Source organism: Calliphora vicina, chromosome 5 (genome assembly GCF_958450345.1).
Source record: "Calliphora vicina chromosome 5, idCalVici1.1, whole genome shotgun sequence".
Lineage (NCBI taxonomy): Eukaryota > Metazoa > Arthropoda > Insecta > Diptera > Calliphoridae > Calliphora > Calliphora vicina.
Genome location: NC_088784.1, coordinates 36,355,400 through 36,374,485, shown reverse-complemented (window position 1 = coordinate 36,374,485; position 19,086 = coordinate 36,355,400). Strand labels below are relative to the sequence as shown.

The 19,086-nt window shown below is 31.7% G+C and overlaps 1 protein-coding gene across 2 annotated transcripts in view; it reads left to right on the top strand.

The window, feature by feature from the left end:
• The first annotated feature begins 145 nt into the window (after positions 1-145).
• The window catches only part of RhoGEF2 (Rho guanine nucleotide exchange factor 2), a 362,382-nt gene continuing 343,441 nt past the window's right edge, over positions 146-19,086 (top strand). For both annotated transcript variants that reach the window (XM_065510657.1, XM_065510656.1), the window contains exons 1-2: positions 146-780; positions 11,560-11,616. In XM_065510657.1, coding sequence (XP_065366729.1) covers positions 11,591-11,616 — 26 coding nt within the window. In that variant the 5' untranslated portion in view covers positions 146-780; positions 11,560-11,590. The remainder of the gene's footprint in view (positions 781-11,559; positions 11,617-19,086) is intronic.

Sequence of the window (19,086 nt, the reverse complement as noted above, 5' to 3'; positions counted from 1 at the left end):
AGTTTTTTACAACCCCTCATTGTATACCGTAATTTTTTGTTTGTTTTGTTTTGCTATTGTTATTCTGCATCAATCACAATAGTTTTTACGATATTGCCTATTGGATTTCTCCTACAATTTTGTTGCTGCTTTTTACTTTAGTCTTCGTTTGGTAGTCGTTCGTATGGTATGCATTTTACGGTTTATCGTTTAATTACGTTATTATCGCTAAATTTATTCCAATTGATAATTAAAAAATAAATTAATTAATAAACTAATACAAAAACAAATCGGTACGCGTTAAGTTAATTATCGAATTAATTTACAAAACAAAGAAAAAGTGCTTAATTTTCTTTGTGAAACAAAAAACATCAAGTCATAAAAAATGAAATAATATTTTTTTTTGTATGAGTGTGAAAAAAGATCGTGTAAAGAGAAGAAAAATAAAAAAGTGATCTCAGCGAGCAAATACAAAAAAGTCAATATGGCCGCCACTTGTTGGATGTTGGTGTTTTATTAAAATCAAATAAAAAATTTATAAAGTAATAAATTGTTAATAAGAAAATTCAATAGAAGTGAAAGAATATAAATGTTGTGTATGAATTTCTATACACATATGAATGTATATTTAAATAAAGTTATAAATACCTAGTGAAAAAGTAAATTTACAAAGAAAGTTCATTTAACAAAATCATAAAAATTTTAAAAGCAAGAAAAAGAAATATACTTGAGAAAATTTTAGTAAAATAGAAAAAAGTGATCAAAAGCCAAACTTAAATTGGATTATCATTTCTTTAAATGGTAATTTTTATATTTATATTATACATAAATAAGTAATACATATAATAAATAACTTAAGATCTTTGTTAAACATATGTATATTAAAAATCAAGAAGAAATTTTTGTTTTAAAAAAGAAATAAGAAACGAGTGAGAAAATTGCTATTGTGTTTTTTGTACATTATTGTAGGTGCGGCAGTTTGTTTATTTGTTGATTGTTAACAATAAATAAAATCAATCAAAATGATCTTTATTTAGTTAAATCCTATAATAATGTTCATAATATATGTGGATTATACTCTGGAATATTTTAATTCAATTTAATAGACTGTGCGTATTATAATTTATTACAGTAGAAACAATTATTGTTTTATTTGCATTCGTGTTTTCTCCTTCTTTATTTATTATCATATTGTTCTCTTAATTTATTGCGCTCTCTTTCTCTTGTGTTATTCATATCAAATTAGTGTGGCCATTTTAGCCGTTTGCAATTAATTTAACGTTTTTTTATGTTGACTTTTATTTTGCATATATCAGATTAATTGGTATTTTTAAACATTTTAATTAGCATTTGTTTTGGCTATACATATTTTTTAACGATAATTATGCTTTATGTTTATAAACAAAAAGATACTATGTATTTAATTTTGATTCTGTCAATTAAAAGTAATAGGTATTTAAAATAAGTAAAAACTAAACTTGTATTAGATATCTGGCTACAAACGGAAATATTATTCTGCGTAGACGGTTTCAGTCACATCCCAGAGTTTAGAACCAATACCATCTTGCCAAAAGCCGCCTACAAAAGAATAAAAATATTAAAAATACAAATGATTTTTAAGTTATCGCTTAAATGGTATTTCTATAAGATGGATTGGTTTAAATATATAACAGGACTATGCTATGTATCCCTTGTTCATTATATGAAAATTAATGAACTAAAGCCGATTATAACAAAGTAAGCTGTTAAGACTATCTTACGGAAAATTTGTGTAAATTTTTTAATTGACTTGATTCTTAACTTGTGTAATAAAATAAAAACATACAAATCATTTAACTGGATTCAATATGTTCAATCAATTTCAAACTGATACAGAAAAAATTAAGTCAATTTAAGGACATCTGCCAAGGACGTCTTCAGCATTCTTAAATGTACATGTTCTACTGTTAATATCATCTGTTTAACTTACCATTATTTAGAAATATATAGTGGCAAATTTGTTGTATGAATTTGTTTTCCCATATTATATTTCTCATGTTTTCCGGTCCCAGTTCCATAAAACGATTCCATACACAAAAAGGGTAAAAAAAATGAACTGTGAAAATTACAGGGGAATAACACTGCTGAATACTCAATGCGAAATTCTGTCAAGCATGTTATCGGAGGATAACATAAGTGAATACAAGTGCGAACTTAGGCCGATTCGATTTTTCAGTTAAGAGATTTACACACGCTCATGATTGGCAGCTTTAAACCGGCATTTGATACGATAAACCGAAAAACTCTAGGACCAATATTTATAAGCATGGGAATACCAGAAAAAATAACGAGAATGTTAGTACTCACTCAAGAAAACAACATCCAAAGTTACTTTACAAAACAAACTCACGGTGGAGTTTAGTATAACATCAGGAGTAAGACAAGGTGATGTCCTATCAACAACAATCTTTAATTTATGTTTCAACCAGATTCAAATAACTAGTTTATACAAAACATTTGTGCTGCCAGTTTTAACATACAGATGTGAAATAAGGGCTGTGACTATGGCAGATGAAGAAAACCTAAGAATCTTTGAAAAGAAAATTATAAGAAGAATATACGGACTAAAACGTGAAGACGATCGAGGATGCCTTAGAAGAGTCGACCGAGGGTTCGACAATATAATCGAAGGTAAAGATGTGTTGAAATTTATAAAGGCCCATAAATTAAGCTGGGCAGAAGACGTAGCCAGAATACCCCAGATCAGAGCTCAACAAAGAATTATGAATGCTACTGCATACAGAATCCATAAAGCCAATATAGCGGTAGAAACTAATTTTCTTTACTGGTAGAGTTAGAAATGATTCCAGAAGATGTAACCAATGCATCAATAAACTATAAATTGGTGCCGATTTTGGGATTAAAAATTTAAAGTTCGACTTAGTAATAAAGGCCGATTGCTCGGCCAATGATATAGAGACTACTATGCACCTGAATCAGAATTTTTCATCTTGTAAAAATGTCGCGTTAATTTTGAACTTTAAATTTTTTTTGTAAGTGATTGATTTTCATGACACACCTTGGCATAGTAACTCGGAACTCGTAACAGCTAAAACTATACAATTTTCTAATACTATTCGATATCATAAATCCATTGGAGGAAGTGAAATAGGATTAAGGACTAGGTAAATAAAAATGAAACCACTAAACTTACAGTTTTGATTTTTATTTGACTGAAATTATTATTACAATTTACAAAAAATATATATTTTTATCAAAAGTGATGAACTTATGAAACTTTTCCGGAAACCGTTTCATTTAGGTTTTTATTGAGATCATTAAGAAGTCTTATGAATGGAAGCATCCTCTTTTTTAAACATTCGTTGATGTAAATTTCGGTATTTATAGAGCCATTTGTAACAAATGTTTGGCTTCTTTTGCAGCAACTGCATTTTGCTTGCATCAGCAACATAAAAATATTGACCCAGAAGCTGCGAAAAATTTTCCACACGAACGTTTCGTCATCCATTATGCTGCAGGTATATTTATACCCTTCAGCTTCGTGAGAAGGGTATATACATATAAGTTTGTCATTCCGTTTGTAATTTCTACATTTTTCATTTCCGACCCTATAAAGTATATATATTCTGGATCCTTATAGATAGCGGAGTCGATTAAGCCATGTCCGCTTGTCTGTCTGTCTGTCCGTCTGTCTGTTGAAATCAGTTTTCTGAAGACCCCAGATATCTTCGGGATCCAAATCTTCAATAATTCTGTCAGACATGCTTTCGAGAATTTTGCTATTTAAAATCAGCAAAATCGGTCCACAAATGGCTGAGATATGAGGAAAAAACCAAGACAACCTCGATTTTTTACCTATGTATATCTGGATTACTAAGACATTAATATAGACAATATGGATATCTAATAATAGATATTTCAAAGACATTTGCAACGACGTATATAAGACCATAGTAAGTTGGACCTACAATGGGCCAAAATCGGGAAAAAATTGTTAACCCGAATTTTTTTTAAAAAAAAAAAAATTGAAAAAACAAAAAAAAAAAATTTTAAATTTAAAAAAAAAAAATTTTTAAATTTAAAATAAAAAATTTTTAAAATTTAAAAAAAAAAAATTTAAATTTAAAAAAAAAAATTAAATTAAAAAAACTGGAAAAAAAACTAAATTTTGTTTACCTAAAAATATTTAAAATTTTGAAGTATAATTTGGTGAAGGGTATATAAGATTCGGCACAGCCGAATATAGCACTCTTACTTGTTTTTGTATAAAATTTGACTTCAATTTCCGTGCTCTGTCTTTGACCTCTAAATTTTCAGCAGAGTTCCTGTCACGAACTTTTTGATCCTTGTGTGTATCTAAAGCTGCATTGGATTTACTGCGTTGTGTACTACGCTAACCGGACTGCTTTCCTACTGGATGTGTTGGGAGCTCTTTTGAAAATGCTTTCTATTTATTGTCTTTTGACACATCATGTGGACCATTCCTTCTACATGAACCAGGTTTTCTATCAACGGACAAGTTCTCCCGATACTGTTTAATAACATTGGAATCAGTTTAACGGCAGACCTTTGATTGTTTGGCAAACTTTTTGTAGGAACAAGTTGAGATTTGTTGAAAGTATTTAATAATATTAGTAGGTTAACAACATTTTAATCAGATTAACAACAAATGAACATAATTGCCATTAAACATAATAACTGATATGCTTTACAAAGTTAACTTGATAAAAATAATCAAATAATACTTGTTATAATGAAAAATGTGTGTTAAGGTTTTTTCGATCTCAGTCCTTAGTTGGATAGTTGAATATTTGGGATGTGTCATGGAGACCCTGATCACAAGTTTGGCGTACACTAGAGACGGTATCGTCCATGTCATATTATTGCCATATATTACTGCCGTATTCTATCTGCCTATTTATTGAATTTTATGTTAATATAGTATAGTACATACTTATAAAACTATCCAAATTTCAACCAAATTTCAGAGTGTTTATTTTGAATTTGAAATTTCAGGTTTAGTCAAACCCCCAAAAAAATATAGTAGGTATTTAGGTATACACTTGCAAACCACAAAAGAAAATACAAAAAAAACACCAAACTAAGAAAATGTATTTAAATAAAAACACGTTCATACATAGAAATAAGAACAAGAAGAAACGTTAAAGAAATTAAACCAAAAATGTTGTTGTAGAACAACAACACAGGCCCCCCTAAAATTTAAAACTGACTTGGCAGTTAAGAGTGTGAATTACATAAATAAATACATACATATGCAGTTAATAAACAAACAAAATATGCACACATACACACCTACTACCAAATATAAATACATACTTACAAATACTAAGACAAATAGTCTGGTAAACGGTTGGACAGACAGACAGAGAGACAGACATATGGTGAATCAAACAAACAAATGAAGCATTAGCAATGTTTTTTTTAAATTTCTGTATATAAATGACAGACAGTCAACTGACTATATGCAGTCTTGTCTTCTCCAAACATATTAAAAAAACGAAAAAAAAAACAAATAAATAAAATATTTCTAAGATCTAACAGAAAAGAGAGAGTATGTTTTAAAAGCGAGGAGACAATTATCATTATTGAGAGTTCAGTGTTACCGTTGGCTTTGCTAATTTTCCAAAAGTTACAATATAATTTGTTTAATTTTGAGATAATGGTTATCAATGAGAATTTTGGTTTAAAAAAATGTTTAACTTATTCTATTACTTCTTGATATATCTCAACGGTAAATCTGATTGGGAAATAAAAAACAAGGCTAATGTACAAGCAAGCTGAGCGCTCAGTTCGAATTTAGCGTTACCGTTGTGCGACTGAAGTGACAATTGCCCTTTTTATTGACTGCCTTGCCGTTTTTTATGACGCTTTTCTAAAATTAACTAAATTTGCTTTTTTATAATAACAAAATACTAAAGAGTGTGCCAAAATAACATACTTGTATTAATTAAAGATTTAAACCGTTCAATATAAAAATTCAAATTTATTCTATTTTATTGGAAAGGTTGAACTTTGTCCTTTAAAAATGGAACACAATATCATTCATACGACAACCCAATTTTTCAGCTCATTTTCGATTATTTCTGTTCATGTTTCAACGCTTCAATTGTTTATGACTGGTTTGCGTAACATTTAATGGCTCCTTACAGAAAATAATCCAAATCATAGCTCAAATCAAAGCTCCGATCCATTTTCATGAACTCGTGTGTTTCTGTGTTTATCTTGCCTGATGTCACCAATGATTGGCTTCTTTTGCCACAACTGCAAATGGCATGCCACACAAGAAACTTCTTGGGGAATATTGTTTATTTTTTTGTCCGGAATTGTTCTTGAATATTACCCCGTCCATCAGCCACATAAAAATCTTGACCCGGATATTGTGAAAAGTATGCCAGTACATAAGATTCATCATCCATCACACAACAGACAGGTGTGTTTTTTTTATACAATTTTACCTCCATTTTTTCCGGATTGCGATCTGGAACTTTATACGACTTCAAACTAGCATTAGCTTTGGCTCTGCGCACAAAATAATCAGAGCATTAAACTTTACGAGCTGCTTTTCTAGTTGAAGAGTTGGTGCTCTTCGAAAGAGTTGTTCGACGGCTCTATAAGTCTGATTTAACCTCAATTTCTGTGCTAATCCTACCAATTATTTTTCCAAATAGGGACCATTGGCTTGATTCTGAAAAACTGTTTGAATGGTGTGATGTATTCTAAGACAGAAGATAGTTATAGAAGATATATATAGGAGCTGATGCCTTCTTTGAGGAAACTGATGCTGACTTCCAGCCAGAGTTCTTGGCGATCTTGAAGTCTAGGTATTGATAACGTCTAACTTCACTAAGGGGGAGATATGTTTATTTATGTCGACAGTCAGGCGGCTCTGAAGACTTTAAGTGGCATTTTCATCTTAGATTCCCACCAAAATATAAGAAGACTGTAGAAGCACTCTACGTGGGCTACTGATTATGTACAAGATTAGGATGTGCGATTATCGGAGCACTGCTCTTGGAACAGAAGGAGAGGAAGGTGAACTGTCACTACTCTAGGTTAACATTTGAACGGTTTGTAGGTGTGATTACAAGGACTACAAAGGAGTGAATGATAATACTGGTTGTGAATTTGGGCAAACAGTTGGCATACTTGCAGCATAGTTTGAATAGGGGAGCTTTAGTTTCTTATTTCTGACCCCAGCTAACATTTTTTGAAAATTGAAATCAAATTCGAGTCATTTTTGATAGTTCAGCGCGATTAAAAATCTGAAATATGCGCTCATTTTCTGATCATAAATTATACTTTTGTCGGGAGAAAATGGTACCCTATCCGCGACTCGTCTAAATGAGTCTTTTATGGGCCCCTCTTCTGATCAGTTTTCACAAATTTTTGAATAAATTTTGAGTAACTTTTGAGACGAATTGCTGTTCATTATGGAGCAATTTTTGAGTCTTTTTTAGGTCTGTTACAATCAAAAACAATAATTCAGGAAACCATTTTAATCATTATCGAATAATTGTTTAAGCGTGCATCTTATTAATCAGTTTTAGGTCATCAAAACTAGTCGAAAAAATACTCAGTTTGGTGATTAGTTACCCAACAATCTTTCAAATGCTGACTGGGACTAACATTATATTTCATTATCTTTTACATTCACATTCACATTCACTTTATCTGTATTTTCTTTCAAAACTTTATTTTATCAATGGAAATCAAAATACACTGGCGGCTCTGTTTCGTAAACCGAGAGTGATTTACTCGTTTAATTTCCAGGAAATAATCCTATTTCAATTCCAGTATTTCCATTGTGAGAACACCAAATTGTTATTTATTATACTGTTCATTAGTGTTTGAAAACAATTCCGTTTACAGAACACAGGGGTAAGAGGATAAAAATAGACCTGTGCTGTCCTGAATTCACTTCAGTGATGATTCTAAACATTTCTAAGGTTTGTTTTCTATCAGCTTAAGTTGCAAAATTTTAAGTTGCTCCGGTAGTGCAAGTTGCCACTACTTCGGCTTCATTAGTGTTGTCATATAAAAGCTTTGCAGGGCTCATATGTACAGATTCTTGATTTTTCGTCTCTCCTGATCGTTTTCGTACACAACCTTGAAATAGAAGTCACATGATAATCTTGTTATATCGACATCTTATAATTTCCTCTATCCTGAATTTAAAATGATTTAATACGGAAGATTCAAAGTTAATACGAGGTGAATGGTACACATTTTAGTGCTTCAAAATTCTTGACAAATTATTATATGGAAAATTTTGCGATTTAATTTCAATAGTTTGTCCTAGATCATATCAGCAGATCTCTTCAAAGACTGTAGTAAATTGTTGCTTGACTTGCCATTTTGCTGGTGTTATCATAACTTAAAACATAACTAAGCCTAGTTTAAAGGTTCCAGATTAAGATGAATCTTCAAGTCATAAGAATTTGTATGCTAGAATTGCGCAAAGTATTCGATAAGCAGATTTTTATTTACATTTCCTTTAGTGTGTATAGAATTTTATATATATTTTTTATTAAATCTTTCAAATTAAATTCTAAAATTTACTATTTACATTCGATCTCAGAGGAGCATTTAAACAATTTCTTTCTTTACTTAAGAAAATCATGAAATTATTTAAAAAAAAAACATTTTTAAAAGCACATACATATTTGAATTCCTTAAATGCAATTGTTATTATTGCCACTGACACTGTTCTTTGTAATATTTTGTTTTTCCTTCTAGTCCGCTTTGCTTATTATACCCTTCACCTTCGTGAGAAGGGTGTATATAAGTTTGTCATTCCGTTTGTAATTTCCACAATATAATTTTCCGACCCTATAAAGTATATATATTCTGGATCCTTATAGATAGCGGAGTCGATTAAGCCATGTCTGTCTGTTGAAATCAATTTTCAGAAGACCCCTGATATCTTCGGGATCCAAATCTTCAATAATTTTGTCATGTTTTCGAGAAGTTTCCTATTTAAAATCAGCAAAATCGGTCCACAAATGGCGGAGATATGAGGAAAGAACCAGGACAACCTCGATTTTTTACCTATATCTGGATTACTAATGAATAGTTTTTGACTTGTTATTTAAATACAGTTTGAGTTTTTTAGTTCTACAATTCCCCGCATCGGAATTGTAGTTTTAGCAAGACGCTGTTGTTTGGTTTTTTTCACTACAATAGAGTTAAAAAAAAACCAAACAACAAAAGTCAGCTGTCAAAAACATATGATAGTTTATGAAACTTAAATATAATTTAAATGGCCAACGTTGACCATTTAAGTATCATTTAAAAAAGCGCTAGAAACTCATTTTCGTATTTAAATAGAACTTAAATATAATTCATATTTAAATACGAAGTCAAAAACTGGCTCTAAGTCATTAATGTAGACAATATGGATATCTAATGATAGATATTTCAAAAACCTTTACAACGACGTATATAAGACCATAGTTGGACATACAATGGGTCAAAATCGGAAACAATATATTTTAACCCGAATTTTTTTTTTCAACAAAAAAAAAAAAATTTGAAAAACAAACAAATTTTTATTAAAATTTAAAAAATAAAAAATTTAAAAAAAAAGAATTCTAAAATTTAAAATAGCAATGCGAAAATTTTTTTTCCCAAAAATTAAAAAAAATCTACTTTGGAAAAAAATTAATTTTGTTCACCTAAAAATATTTAAAATTTTTATTTTGAAGTATAATTTAGTGTAGCTTATATAAGATTCGGCACAGCCGAATATAGCTCTCTTACTTGTTTTTTACCTTTAATCATTTAAAGTTTCTATTTTAAAATGCAATGTGGATTTTTTTTTGGATTTATTTTGCAAAAACATTTCATTTTGTATACATTTTTCCAACGACTAAAGTTCAAAATTCTCATTTTTTTCTTTTGTATCTGCATATTGAAATACTTATATTTGCATGTGTACAATGTATATAAATGTACTTAAGAATATGTATATGAACATACATATTTGGAATACGAAATACTTATACATTTGCTACAAATTTTTGTTGTTTCTTACAAAATTACCATGGCTGCATTAAAAAAAAATAATACAACTCTAAAAACTACTGCAATTTTTTGCACCCCATACTATTCGTACACATACATGAATATCTACATATACATTCTCCAACAGACTTAGTCACTGGGATATACATACATACCTACAATTACACTGCACAGTGGGGCAGAAACAAAATATTTTGGAAATAAATCTGAAAATTTTAACTGGCTAATAATATTTGCCGCAGGTGGGCCTCAAAGATCCGAGAAGCTTTTCTCCTCCTTTCACCACTTTTTCTTCTACACTCTATCGCTTTTCCAAAGAAAGTAACACAATTATATAGGCATATTAATTGCCTGAGTGTTAGTTTTAAAAAGAAGTAAAATTTTCTCTGACGACCTGACCTCTTGCACCGTTTTCCAGCCAGAGGTCTATGCCATCAATACAGCCGCGAGAAGAATCCGGAAAATCTAAAAACTTCGACTATTAATATCTACATTAATCCATGCTCTTAACTCCAACGTAATTAGGTCGGAATGTTTTCTCGATTGTATTCATTCACTGGCTCAACTTGGACAACACCATGTCGAGTTATATGGGTACCAGATCATGAGAGCATCAGGGCAAATGAAATCACTGATGAGTACGCAACTAACGGGTGCTCTTTGGAAGCGACACTTGCACAAAGGGTCTTTAAATGAATTAGGGAGTCTGGAGTCTGGATTAAGGAGGGCGATTATTATTTGTTGAAGACCCCTCAGGAGCCTCGCTGTGGGGTCCAGTTGGTTTTCACGTGGACCACCGGAGTCACAAAGTCGTCCGGATTAGGGAGGTCGATTATTATTTGTTAAAGATCCCTCAGGAGCCTCGGGCTCCTCAGCCATGCCACATTTGTTAAATTTTTTGAGGATTGTATAAAATCAAAGACTTTATTATATTCTTAAAATCCTTGATTACGCGTAGTGTGCAAAGCGCGCTCCTGAGGGGTCTTTGGGGTACCTTTTCGTCAGAAATGGCAGATTTATTTCGAAAATATTTAGATTCTGCCCCACTGTGCACTGCTATTTTATGTTTTGATTTTATTCCTCTATACAACCTAGTGATGCCATATGTAGGAATTGCTTGCCATATTTACGTATTTAAATGACTGTTTTCAAGTCCCATGGACTTGATATTTAAATTTTTTTTTAAAGGTTTAATATAGTAAAATTTTTTTTAGCAATTGGGAAAGACTTCCCTTAAAAAAATCTACTCTGCTGGCATCACTGCCACAACTTTGTTTAGTTTATAATAATTTTGAAAGTATGTAAATAGAAAATACCCCATTTGTATTCCTTGTTGCTGTTGTAATCGCATGGTTTCTGCAATGTTTGGTTTTTTCGTTTTTAACTTTATTTTTAATATGTATTTAATTGTGTTAATAAGGAAAAATAACTTGAATAAATATTTGCACAATTAATTTGTTATTTTAATTTGTATTTCTTCTTTTTTTTTCATCTTCTTTCATTGTCTGCTGGATTTCGTTTTGGTTTAAATAATAGCAAATATTCAATAAATTAATCTTCAAAATCTATGGAAGACCCATCAATCACAAAGAGGTAAGTTATCGATAATTTGATTTTAAGTTTTTGTGCTTTTTTTTGGTAAACAATTCATTAGCATTCTCCCGGATTTGGTGATGGTGATAATATTTGTCAAAAGTTTTAGCGAGCTGTTTAAAATTGATTTTCAAACACAGTTGATTTAACTCAATGTAAAAAAATAATGAGTTTTTATTTTTATAAATAATTGTAAACAAAAGCAGCTGATTTATGAAATACATAAATAATTCTTTATATTTGCGAGTTTGAATTGACGCGCAAAATTATCAGAGTTGTTCAAAAGAATTTCCATAAAATTTTTGACAGTTCATTTGCGTTCAATTTCTCCTTCAAGTTGGTGTTCCAATTTATCGTTCTTAGAATTATGAACCTGTCGATGTTTATGATCATAATTATACCCTTCACCTTCGTGAGAAGGGTAAATATAAATTTGTCATTCCGTTGGCAATTTTCACAATATAATTTTCCGACCCTATAAAGTATATGTATTCTGGATCCTTATAGATAGCGGAGTCGAGTAAGCCATGTCAAAAAATTAAAAAAACAAATTTTGTTTACCTAAAAATATTTCAAATTTGTATTTTGAAGTATAATTTGGTGAAGGGTATATAAGTGTCGGTCTTTTTGTATGAAAATTACATTTGACGATGACATAACATCGACAAGAGTTGTCCGTACGAGATAAATTCACATGCGATCCTGAAATTGTTCGCAGAGTGAACAAATTGATGTCTCGTCAAGATGGGGGTAACAAATTACCAACTAGTTTATTCTTATATTGAAATATTTAGAAAATAAATTGAAATTTGAAACAAACATTGTCTCCGATTTGATTGCTACCAACATATTTCATACTGGCTCTATGAATTCCACTCCCCAGTCTAGAGAAAATGCATATATACCTCCCTTCGATATCTATATCATCACTGCACCATCCTACAAAAGATAGGTAGAATACACCGAATTAGGATTGTCCTCCGGGACAACTCTCAATCTACACTGCAAGCTTAAAGATGAAAACGGGATGGGCCAGATAATTTTCTCTGAAGAACTTGACCTATTTGTCTCTAACAGACTGCCCGACACTTCGTTTTCCAGGCAGCGGTCTATGCCATCAATACAGCCGCGAGAAGAATCCGGTAAATCTCAAAACTTCGACTGTTAATATCTACATGAACCGCCTTGCGCTAATCAATGCTCTTAACTCCAACGTAATTGGGTTGATATGTCTTCTCGACTGTATTCATTCATCGGCTCAACTTGGACCCATGTCGAGTTATTATTGGTTCCAGGTCATGAGGACATCCGGACATAACGGGTCCTCCTTGGACGTGACTCTTGCACAAAGGGTCATTAAATGATTGGGCGTTGAGAGAGACGGAACTCAGTCGCAACTTGTGGAATATCCAGAATACTCAGGATAGGAATCGGTACAACAGCTAAGTGACTGTCGTACTGAGATGTGTCACAAATTTGTTAGAAGTTCCGGTTGGTTCTCATGGGACACCAGGTGTCACTAAGTCTCCCGGATTAGGGTGGACAATTATTATTTGTTAAAATTTCAATGGCTATCACACAAGGCCTCCTAGAAATTTGAAAGCTTCCAAGATCCTAGGTAATACAAGGCTTTCACTTTGGGATCTTCTATTTTGAGGCAGAACTCTTCAAAAGTTACAATTATGTCGACAGTGTTGTTGGAGAGTTCTCGGTGATCGGAGAGTCGGTTCTTAAGATTTGACATAAATTCTTACAAATCTGTTTTGGACTTGTGGCTTTACGTGCAGAGTAAATAATCGATGATCCTCAAAAGTTACAATTAAGTCAAGTGTGAGCAATTCTACAAACATATCTATGGCCTGCATCCTGTCGTTTTTGTTAAACCTTATGTGCTCTGGAAGTAGACAAATTTAGAGCGTTTCTCCAAAAAAACGCTGACTAACAAAAAGTCGACTTTTGGGTTTTTGAAAATCGCTAATTGAAAAGTCTGATTCTGAACCAGATAAGTTTTTAATGGTTGCACGATAGAATTGTTTATTCTTATCAAGGGAAATCTCAGATCAAAATAAAATTTTCATAAAAATCACTTCAAACAAACAGTTTTCAAAAAATTTTTGAGTGTTTTTCGTACAAAAATTTCAAAATTGTTTTCCTTTTGTGTTACAGAGATATAAACAAAGAGCGGAAATTATAAAAAATAATCCAAAAATTACACATGCGCTTTACTAATACTACATTCGAAACTCTTAGCTTTTTGACAGCTGAGTTAGGTGTTTGACACAGGAGACTTTTCGATCTATGTGTAGTTATCTATTGTTTGTGGTTTCCGAATTAGGGGGTTTTTCTTTTCCAATAATAAGTCTTTATTTCAAAATAAATATTGAAAATATTTTTTTAGTTTTTTTGTTAATGTGATTGATTTTATATTTATCAATGTTTAAATTGATTATTTGCGCTATTTACACGACAATAAAATAACATTATGCCGTCACATTAGGTGTGTCATGTCAGTTTTCTCAATTTATTTTACTTATTTTCGAACAAAAAAATTAAAATAACAAAAAGAAACCTAAAATCCATACGAGTATTTAATAAAACAATGTAAAACTATATAAAAGATACGCTATTTTTTTTTTGTGTAAAATTCCTATTATTATTGCTTAAATAAAAACCAGACTCTCTGTAATAATGATTCAATTGTCTGATTATTGTGGAAAAAAATTAAGGGGTCAAGGTTAAATTCATTTTATCTAAAATGAACAAAATAAAAAAAAACTTAATTACTAACACAGTTTGAATTATTGTAAGAAAATGGGGGGAATGTCGTTTTAATGTGATCTAAAATGAAGTCAATTGGATTAAAATAAATTTTGTCAAGTTTTTGTTTACATTTATTTCTAATCAATGTGTTCAGTGATGTCATACTTTTGGTGTTATTCCAGGCTAAGGTTTGACTTGTTTTTTGTTTACATTTCTTTAAACGAACGGATCAATGTTGCCTTTGTTTACTAAATGATAATTTTGAAAGCGAAATTATATTATAATGAAGATTTTTAGTGAATAATTAATTAAGAAATTAATAATTGTCAGTGTTTTTTACAAATATTTCAATATATTTAAAATATAATATTGAAGTATGTACTTTAAGATCTTTTTTTATTTAAAAAAAGCAGTTTAATAAAAAAAATAAAACTTGTTTGCTTTAAATTAAATAATAGTTTGATTACAAATGTAATTTGCCCACAACAAATTTGTTAAAACCCAAATACTGACGTCTCAACATTTTAAATTTCTATGAAATCTCCCAATTGTCGTTAGTTTGTAAAATGGGATTCCATTAAATTAATTTTTTTCAATACTAAAATTCTTTTATTTGTTTGATGACTATAATATTTTTTTGTTTCGTTTTCATTTCCATTGTATTTTAGTATTTTATATTTGAATTATTTGGCATGATGTCATCGAAGTCAACAAACCAAACAAAAAATGCACCACTATTTCTACAAAATGCCACAAACAACAAAATTAATGCTTCTTTTTTTTCGAAAAAAAAACGCAACAGAAGAAATCTAAAATCTAAAAAAGAAAAACACCCCCAAAAACTAAGATTAAAGTGTAGGAATAGTTTAAGAATAATGAAATCCAACCCGCATAAGAAAAACAGTGAAAGTAGTAAAAATAAAGGGGGATAAAGTGCCAATATTTTCGAATTAAAATAAAACATACAACTAAAAAAATAGGGTTGTCATTGAATTTGAGACTGCAATAAAAACTATTTGAAAGAAAGGAAAAGTTTATGAAATGTTATTTAATGTTTCCAAAATAAACGATTCTTTTTATATTTAACTGTCATTGACACTATAGATACTTGAGCCACTAGGTTAGTTTGATAATATTCATTGCTTCTGATTTTGAAACATCGGAATACATGTTAATTCCTGACTAGTGTAATGTGATAATTGCTTTTGGGAACTCTGGTGATATTTTCAATGCTTAGATTCTATCTGAATTTCCCATAGTGATGTTGCCTCATAGTAAGTTGTTAAATTATTGCTAATGTTAGCTGTCAATCTTGTAGCTTAAATTTTACAGGTATATCTAATACTAAGGAGTGAGATCGAAAAATTCTTAACATACATATATGTTTATAAAAAAGAAACCACTAAACTTACAGCTTTAATTTTTTTTTTATTTGATTGAAATTATTATTACAATTTACAAAAAAAATTATTTTTATAGTTTTAATCACTAGTGATGAAATTTTGAACCTTTTTCGGAAACCCTTCCATTAACGTTTTTATAGTGCTTTCTGTCACTTTGCTCGAACATGTAGTCCATCTCCGTTTAAAATCTACCACACTTTTGGACACCTTTTTTGTACTCTTCAATTCTCTTTTAACAAGAGCCCAATATCTCTCCACTGGCCTTAGCTCCGGGCAGTTTGGAGGATTTGCCTCTCTTGGTACAAATACCACATTATTGTTCTTGTACCACTCAAGGGCTTGTTTGCCATAGTGACAGGATGCCAAGTCAGGCCAAAAATAAGTGGACACATTATGAAGTCTTATGAATGGAAGCAGCCTTTTCTGTAAACATTCCTTGATGTAAATTTCGGTATTTATAGAGCCCGTTGTAACAAATGAGTGGCTTCTTTTGCCGCAACTGCATATTGCTTGCCATACCAAGAACTTTCTGGGAAATTTTGTCTGCTTTTGGGTCCTAAACTTTTCTTCAACATTCCCTCGAGCATCAGCAACATAAAATTTTTGACCTGGAAGTTGCGAAAAATCTGCCAGAACATACGTTTCGTCATCCATTATGCAGCAAGAATATTTTTTTATAAAACTTGACTTCAATTTCCGTGCTCTGTTTTTGGCCTCTAAATTTTTAGTAGCGTTCCTGTCAGGAACTTTTTGAGCCTTGTATGTTTTTAAACCTGCATTAGCTTTAACTTTTCGTACCAAATAGTCCGAGCACTGAGCTAACCGGGCTGCTTTCCTACCGGATGTGTTGGGAGCTCTTTTGAAAATGCGTTCTATTTTTTTGGCTTTAGAAACATCATGTGGACCATTCCTTCTACCTGAACCAGGTTTTCTATCAACTGACAAGTTCTCCCGGTACTGTTTAATAACATTGGAAACAGTTTGACGGCAGACCTTTGTATGCTTGGAAAACTTTTTGTAAGACCAAGTTGGGTTTTGTTGAAAATATTTAATAATTTCAGTACGCACTTTTTTCTGGTCACTCATTTTAATCAGATTAACAAAAAAATTAATATAATTGACATTACACATAATAACTGACATGTTTTTCAAAGGTAACTTGATCAAAAAAAAATTCAAATAATACTTGGGTTAAAAAATGTAATGAAAAACGTGTGTTAAGAATTTTTCGATCTCACTCCTTAGTATTGAGATTAATTGTCTCCTTTGATGGTCATGAGACTGTTTATGCATAGGATTGGTTGAATAGCACTAGAGCCGATTACTATTCTGCAGAAGGCCCATATCCAGAGATCTATTTTCCAAAATTACTCCTAGATATTTGAAAGTTCCAAGATCGTTATTTATCGACTCGTATTGCTTTGTTGTATACTTTGAGTTTCGCTTACTTCTTGCCTCAGGTTTCTCCTATCATCCAAGGTTTTCTTTTCAGGATCTTGAATTTCGAATCGGATACTCCTTAAAAGTTTTAATAGCTTCGATAGTGAGCAAGCAATTCTACCAAGCTATCTGTGGCCTCTAACCTGTTCTTTAATTACCTGATCATCCAAGGTTTAATCTCGTTGATCTTTATTCCAAAGCGGACAACACTCCTTAATAGTTTCAATTAAGTCTATAATGAACAATTTTACCACCCTATCTATATCCTGCATCCTACCGGGAAATTTTCGTTTACCAGAAATTTTACTTAAATTTTGACAATCAGCTTTGGCCTTGTTGCTAAATGGTTTGGGTTCAGGGGGTAGGTGATCCAGAGTAAAGAATCCAGAGTCCGATAGTTAAATAGTTAAGTTGCGAAACAGAAAACTCTTTTCTTGCAGTTCGAAAATCCACAAAATAGATTATGTGATGATGAAACTATGGTTTCATCTGCCTTTGAAAACTTTGGGTTAATACATTTACCATTATCCCGATGGTCCATGGTTCTTTGATCAAAACAACGAGTAACTTATCTTTTGATAGTTATTCCATCAGAACTTTTGCTGCTATCTAACTCCGATGGAATATTTGAAACCCATTCTGGAATAGTTGGCCAAAAACTGGATGCAAAGTCAACCAAAACACTAATAGGGTTGGATAGGTGTAGTCTCATAATTCTAGTAGGAGTGATAACCGGGTACTGCTCAATTGGGGCCTTTGTAGGAAAATGGGGTAACAGCACATAAGATTTGTGTAGGGTATGTTGGGATGTAGAGGAGTTGGAGACAGTAGAGCACATTATATGCAACTGAAGGAGACTACTGAGTCATAGATTTAAATGGCTATGTAACAGATTTCACCCTTTCCAAACTAAACTCCGATGGAGGTAGATCTGCAGTAGCAGGATTATTGTTCGGTTTGGAGTTTGTCGTATTTTGTTGGCACTGATGACACTTCCTTGATCTTCTCGATCTTGTCTGTGCAACAGTTCCCATTTATCCACGTTCATACCTTTAATTTGAAGACAATTTTCAAAATGGCATCAGTTTTTATCTTGTTTACTTAAGGTTGGATATAGTATGGGATTTAGGAATTACAATTTGACTCTTTCCCATGGTGTAGTGAAGCCTGCCACCAGTATGTTTAAAATATCGGTACAGGTAGCTGATTAAAGTTGTAGCTTCAAAACTTCCTGTAGAACCTGCAGTTTTCGATATAGATTGTAGAGGCATGGTCATCTGCATCCAACAAATACTTTAAAATATTAAAATTTATAGCATGTTCACTGTTTGCTTGATAAGCTTCTGGGATTTTCCTTAATGGACTGATAGAATGAATAAAGGCAAAACATAAGTCCTACGCCATCTTTTTTCCCTTGACCGGTTTTGCGTCTTGCGTCTTTGCATATCTTGATTCCGAGGAGAACTTATTGGCTGGACTAGCTTTCTCTTCAGAGCTGGTGGCGCTTTCTTTTAGTTACCTTATTACCAACTGAAAAATACCTCACTGCCGCAGCCGTTTCTCTTCATTTGTAGAGAGCATATAAATGAAATGTCAGTTTCGGAGGTCGTAAGAAAACAACATCCGATGTTGGCAACTTGTACTTCGTTCTTGAAACACTGTCAAGAATAAACATAAAAGAGAAGGAAGATCTACGAGAGAGTTTATCGCATGCATATCTTAGCAAGACAGATGTGGAATCTGAAACTTAAGACTCCTCAAATGGAGAAGAATTTAAGATTCAGCATTTTATGGGGATGATCTAGGGTGTGTTCCATCGTGTCAATGTGGGGGAGATGGTTTTTGAAGTTCAGAAGTGGTGATTTTG